This window comes from Otolemur garnettii, unplaced genomic scaffold, assembly GCF_000181295.1.
Source record: "Otolemur garnettii isolate 467f Iridium unplaced genomic scaffold, OtoGar3 scaffold00148, whole genome shotgun sequence".
NCBI lineage: Eukaryota > Metazoa > Chordata > Mammalia > Primates > Galagidae > Otolemur > Otolemur garnettii.
Window position 1 is genome coordinate 3,247,360 of NW_003852543.1, and position 6,342 is coordinate 3,253,701.

Genomic DNA, 6,342 nt, shown 5'->3' on the forward strand with positions numbered 1-6,342 from the left:
CTCTCATCTGAACTCCAGACACACATGCACCTACCTGCCTTCTCTGTCCTCACAATGCCAGGTATGGAAATTCTCCATCCAAAACATTCTTCTGAGGTCAACTTGCTTCTCTCCATGCCTGTGCCCCTCTATACATGCCACTAGGTACTACTCTTTGCCTTACTGTCCCCATCCCACTATCCAGTCCTGATAGCATTACCTTGATACCTCAATCTGCTTTGTCCAGTCTCTACTGTCCATCATCATGTCTCACCTGGACTAACAGAACAGACTTCCAGATGGTTTTCTGATCTCTACTGTTGACCCTAATTCATCATGCTGTCACCTCCTGCTTACAACTTTTCAAATGGTTTTCACTATACTTAAGTGATCCAATCCAAACTTCCCACATGGTCCTCCATGATCTCATGCTTCTGGCTCTCAATTACACCTCTAGCAGTTCGCTCCTTCTCACATGCCAGCTTTCAACCATATCAACTACTAAGCAAACCCAGACCTTTCCTGCCCAGGGTCATAGTTCAGCTATTTCCTCTAGTGAGACTGTTCTCCCTGTTCTTGTACCTCCACGCTGGTCCCTTTTTCCCCTTTTGGCCCTGACTTACAATCTTTTCCTCACCTTCCAGGTATTCTCAGTCTGAGCCTATATTCCTTCCTTCTTGCAGTAGTGCCTATCTCTGTTCACCCCTCTGTGGCATGCATCTAACAGGAGCTCAGACCTGTGCTGAAGACATGTGGGAGAGGAAGCAGGTGGTAGCAGCAGGCTGCAGCCCACTCAGGTAAACATCATCCACCTCCCCAGAGAGGAATCTAGCTCTTCCCCCAAGCTCCGCTGACACTTGTTCTCCAGAAAGCCAGAGGCCCTCACTCAAGGCAAATGCCCCTCAGTGCAGTTACCTGAGCAGGAAAGGCCGGGGTGAGGCCTGGATATGGCCCAGGATGCGCTGCACCTCTTTCTTCACAAGATCAGACACCTGGCCTTCTCCGGCTCCTCCTGGGGTCTTCCCTAAAAGAATTTTCTGTACCCTGTGCAGGGAGGAGTGGTGTTGGGCTGGGGAATGCCTAAGGTCTATCAGATCACCTCCCCAGGGCACAGCGTCTGGTCTTCACCCTCTTTCTTTAAGGAAGAGTCCCAGGCAAAGCTAATGCCCTAGAATCCTTGCTACAGCAAGCCCTCTCAACCAGCACTGACTGGAGCCTTTGTCATCCCTTTCAGGGTTCCAGAAGTGCCAGCCAGACCCCAGTCCCCATCTCCTCACCCAGTGCTTTCCACAATCTTCTGGGATGTATCCTGGAAGGAGGGTATGTGCTGCTCTAGGGACCACAGAAAATAGCAGAGCCTCCGAACCAGCCAACCCCGGAACCTAGACACAGCCCCCAGAGTAGGGGCAGAAAATCCATCAGAGATCTCCTAGAGTCCACCCCCCTAGGGTCCAATGAGGACTATTAGATCAGAAAGGCATCACACCCAGTCCTAAGTCCCAGAACACCTGAGCAGGAAGAGGAACCACTGCCCCATCGGTGCCCCATTCACATTCCTCTCCCCACTGAATCAGGTACAGGTTCAGGGGCTTGACACACAGCGGGAAGGCCACTTATGCTCACAGAAGAAATGCAGAGGAGCTCCAAGATAACCTCTCCCCACATGCCTGGGTATGGAGTAAAGAACAGGGGCCCTTCTTTTTCCATAGGAGAAAGAAAATGGCATCAAAAGGCAGAACCCCAGCGGCCCTTTCCCCAAGGGGCCCTATTGCCACCCTGCCCCCCCCCCCAGCTCTGACTACCTGGTGTTCTCCTCCTTCACCAGGATCACACTGCAGAAGCCTAGATCCATTATGCTTCTGTGAAAGAGGGACTCCTGCCAGAGAGGGGGCAGGGACAGCATGTCCTAGGAGGCCTTTGCAAACTGGCAAAGAAAAGTCCTTGCCCTGCCCCTCAGGACTCTGCCTCATGGCCTAGTAAGCCTTCCAGGAGAAAAGATTATAGCACAGAATTTCCCAAAAGATGTATGACCCCAGATCCTAATGATGACTCAGGAAAAAGGGGTTCATACTCAAAATAGTTCATACTCCTGTATCTGTATAAAGTCACCCTCTTTGAGAGTGGTATATTAAGTCTCTAATAAGTTCTCTTCTCAATGGCAGAGAATAAGTAGCCTTGATCTCTATCAGAAATCTAGGCCTCCTCAGGCCTGCACATGGCATAGACCAGGTGTCCTCAAACCATGGCCCAGGGGCCACATGCGGTCCGCCTAGGACATTTATCCAGCCTGCCAGGTGTTTTTACTGCTGCTGCCTGTCCTGCTTAGCAGCCGACTTGACCCGGGGCCCGCAGTCCAGCCATCCAGTGATCTGAGGGACAGTGAACTGGCCCCCTGTTTAAAAAGTTTAAGGACCCCTGGAATAGACCAAAGAGCGGTCTTCAAGCATGGGTTGAGCACTAGAGAAGTCAGGGTGAACAGTGTCCCCCAAACTAAACAATAGGACTCATACAGCCCTCTGGGCACACCTTACTGACCCTTAGGTCCCTCTACACTTCCCCTACCCAACTCTCCCAGGCCTGGGGGCAAGCAGCCCAGCAACACAAGCTATAACAATGCACCCATTCTCCTGAAAGATAAGAGAAAAAGAGAAGCACGGGGCAGCAAAGGACCAAGCTTGGAAGGACATAGGAAGAAGCAGCTTCCTAGAACCGTGGCTCTCAGAACCAGGTTTTTCAGGGTGGCTGTGGCCCCACCATCACTCACCCAGCTCTTGGGGGTACAGGTCTGGCAGCAGCGACCCACAAAGGGACGATACTTCCCCAGGAATGGGGTGACGGCCTCCAGCTTCATCCCAAAGCCTGAGGACGACAGGCTGGTCTGGAAAAGGACCACCAGGAGAGGTAAGAGGACTCAAAGTCCTTGGCAGAGGTAGAGAGGATCCAGCAGTGAGGGGCACAAGAAGGAGTGTAGGGTAGAAGGTATTCCAGGAATGGGAGGGGTCATACTACCTCCCGGCCATTGCGGCTGCTCCTCTGCTGAGTTTGAAGTCTGCTTTCCAACATGGTGGCTATAAGGGCCTGTAAAATCTGGGAAACAGTCACTTCTGCCTTTCTCCCTCTCTACAGGAATCTGACCTAGGGAAAGGTGAAAAGATGGAGCCATATGGAATCTGAGCTATAACCCAGGGGTTCCTTGGTTGACTTCAATCCCCTATCCCCAGGAGACATAGACAACACCCAGGTTAGATGTGAGCAGAACCCAGGCTCAGATCAAAACCTTGCCCCACACCCAACTGGTCCCACTAAAGAGCCAGCTGTCCTGGTCAGGGGCTCCCTGGGCCAAGATGAGGGGAAACAGTTATCTTATCATCAACATCTACCCTGCCATATCCCAGCACAGATGGGGACTATACTGGATGTTCAGATCCCTTCTGTGCAGAGGTTAAGAACAAGGGCTGGATTGGCAGAATGAAGGCATGAGACTGCCAAAGAAGAAAAGAACCATCTCCATGAGGCCACCAGGTCCTACTAAGCTGCCCTCTCTCTCCCTCTCCCTCTCTCCCTCCCCACCAGAAGACAGCCCTTTATCCATTCAATCATTACAGAAATGTGGGCCAGCTACTACATGGGGGACAGAACACAGAAAAATGCCAAATAGACCTATTCCCAAGAAAATACTCATCCAGTTAGGGAGAAGATAGACTTTTCCATAATTGATCCCCACTCATGAAACAGAAGACATCATTTGGTATCTTCTTAGTGCCCCTCTTTCCACCATAATATTCCCCTAAACTATCAAATATTTGTGTTCTATAAAACAGCTCTAAACCCCTCCTGGCCCCAAAACTGGGCCCTATAAAAACCCTCTATATTTCTCATTGTGTCTCTGATGAGTAGGCCGGTTGAATTATTTACATATTCCCTGCCCCCCATACCATATGATGGACATGCCCACCTGGGAGTGCCTTTTCCCTTCCTAGCCACCCATCAAATTCTGCACATGGCTCTAAGTCCTGGATGACCTGGAACACCCTCTAGATTCTCCCTCTCCTTCTTGGGAATCCCTAGCCCAAGCTTACTGGGCAAGGAGCCAAGTGAAGCCATCTTTTAGGACTAAAGTTTCATCTCCCCACATCATCTGAACATGTCTTGCGGGCAAGGGCTGCAAATGTCTCATCTCTGTATGTCCAGATGGGCCTACATGAGAGATCCAGGAAGGGCTTGGTGACTGACTGTAACTTCCTCTCCAAGATCCTCAGGCTCTCCCCTTCTTTCCTCAATAAACTCAGTTTAGAACCATGAAGCCAAGTAGTAGCAGGATCACAATTTCTGCAGTGCACAGGCTCTGAAGGACTCATCCTAAAGGCCCTATTTTAAAAATGTTCTCACAGGCTTTTTCACAGACATGGCACAGGGAGAGCAGCCTGTGGGAAGTCCTGCCTGCTTTGCAAGACACTCCCAATCCCAATATCTGACCCCACTAGATCTGTGCTACCCCTAAACAGGCGGAGTAAATGTGGTTATTCCCATCTACTAATTAAATCATACAATCCAGGGATCAGTTCTGAGATCCACCTTTCTAGCATCCAAGTCCCCCAAACAGTGATTTCTATCAGTCTATAACTCCTATGGGGATGTCCCCTTCCCTGCAGGACATTCAAAGCAAAGGTTACAAATTGGCATCCCAAGGGCCAAATTTCAAATATATATTCATATATATATATAGACTGTAGAATAAGCTAAAACTTATGAATTAAAACAAACATTTAAAACTAGAGACTTTGACTCAGTGCCTGTAGCACAGTGGTTACGGCGCCAACCATATACAAGGCTGGCAGGCTCTAACCCAGCCCAGACCTGCTAAACAACAATGACAACTGCAACAAAAAATAGCTGGGCATGTGGCCGGCGCCTGTAGTCCCAGATACTTGGGAAGCTGAGGCAAGAGAATCGCCTAAGCCCAAGAGTTTGAAGTTGCTGTGAGCTGTGACGCCACAGCACTCTACTGAAGGCAACATAGTGAGACTCTGTCTCACAAATAAATAAATAAATAAAACTAGATTCTTTGACACGCACACACATATATATAAAATTAGAGCTTCCAGAAACTCTGACTGTGAAGAAATTTGCAACCTGGCATTCTGAACAAACACCTCGTAGGCGCCCAGAGGCCGCCAGCTGCTTAGCCCAGCATGAGCCCTTTGCCACCACATGGATCACACCTGGTGCCTGTCCCTGTGCACATCTGAGCAGCGTGCAGTCCTCCATCCAAGGATGAGTATCTAAACTCGTTACTCTGTTTGCAATGTTTGTGCCCTACACAGAACCACAGAAAATTTCCCCTTTAAAGCTCAGGTTGAACATGGCCTCTTCCCCCACAGCCCCGGTCCGGGAGGCCACTCTGAACCCAAGCCCCTCGCCAGGCCGTGGCGGGCATTCCCTGAGGTACCTCAGAGCGGACTAAAGGGCGTCTGCCTGCCCCAATTCTCTCGCAGACGCCTTCCTCAGGGTCTAAGGTGAGGGGGTGCTGAGGGCATTGGAAACCGGGGCTCTCCAACGCCACCCACCCCCAATGACCGCGGGTCCCCCAGTGGGACTCATTTACGCTACTGGCCTTGCACGACCGGGGTTCTATCCTAACACCTGCCAGTCCCACAAAGGTCCGCCAGCACAACTCCTTAAGTGGAAAAGTCCCAGAGCGATCTTGGGCCTAGTCTGACCTGGCCCAGCCAAGAAGCAGCCCCGGCGGGTCTCACCTCACACCCACAGCCAACTCCCGCCAAAGCAGCGGCCCTGGAGAGACCGCCAGCCGGAAGCCGCGCACTGGCGGCCTCGGTGAAGGACTCAGAAGCAGCCCTGAGGGCCAATACAGACACGCGCTAGGCCAAAAGCCCCGCCCACTGGCGCTCCGCTTCGCCCAGTGAGGAGCTACTTGCCCTGCGTCACTCGCCCATGCACACGTGACCTTACACTGGGCGGGGCCTGCCCACCTTCCCAGACGGGCCTCGAGGTTGGTTGGAGGTCCCTCTGTATCTGAAGGTTGGAGGAGGACTCTCACGTGGCAAGGTTCAAATGAAATACGTTCATAGGGCGTACACGCCTCCAACGTGAAATTCAGGGTCTAGCAAAATTCTGAGATGGGGGGAAGATTAGAAAAGAACCACTGTCAGGTCATGAAAAACAAGTCGGGCCTCCCCAGTGTCATTTCCTTTGTTAGAGAGAACTCCAGAGTCATAGTCAGAGACCTGCTGCAGCCGCAAGCTGCCTAGGTTTCAGGTGGGCCTATGACCAGTGTATTCATTCGTGTGATTATTTGATTAATGCCCAGCTCCTGTGGCCCTAAGCTCCATGTGAACAAAGATC

The 6,342-nt window shown here is 51.2% G+C and overlaps 1 protein-coding gene across 1 annotated transcript in view; it reads right to left on the reverse strand.

Moving 5' to 3' along the window:
* The window catches only part of GPAT2 (glycerol-3-phosphate acyltransferase 2, mitochondrial), a 10,037-nt gene extending 6,992 nt beyond the window's left edge, over positions 1-3,045 (reverse strand). Inside the window, exons 1-5 of the mRNA XM_012811055.2 lie at positions 2,989-3,045; positions 2,744-2,857; positions 1,782-1,855; positions 1,257-1,361; positions 895-1,023 (exon numbers count right to left, since the gene is read on the reverse strand). Coding sequence (XP_012666509.1) covers positions 895-1,023; positions 1,257-1,361; positions 1,782-1,855; positions 2,744-2,857; positions 2,989-3,042 — 476 coding nt within the window. The 5' untranslated portion in view covers positions 3,043-3,045. The remainder of the gene's footprint in view (positions 1-894; positions 1,024-1,256; positions 1,362-1,781; positions 1,856-2,743; positions 2,858-2,988) is intronic.
* Between the last annotated feature and the right edge of the window lie 3,297 nt (positions 3,046-6,342).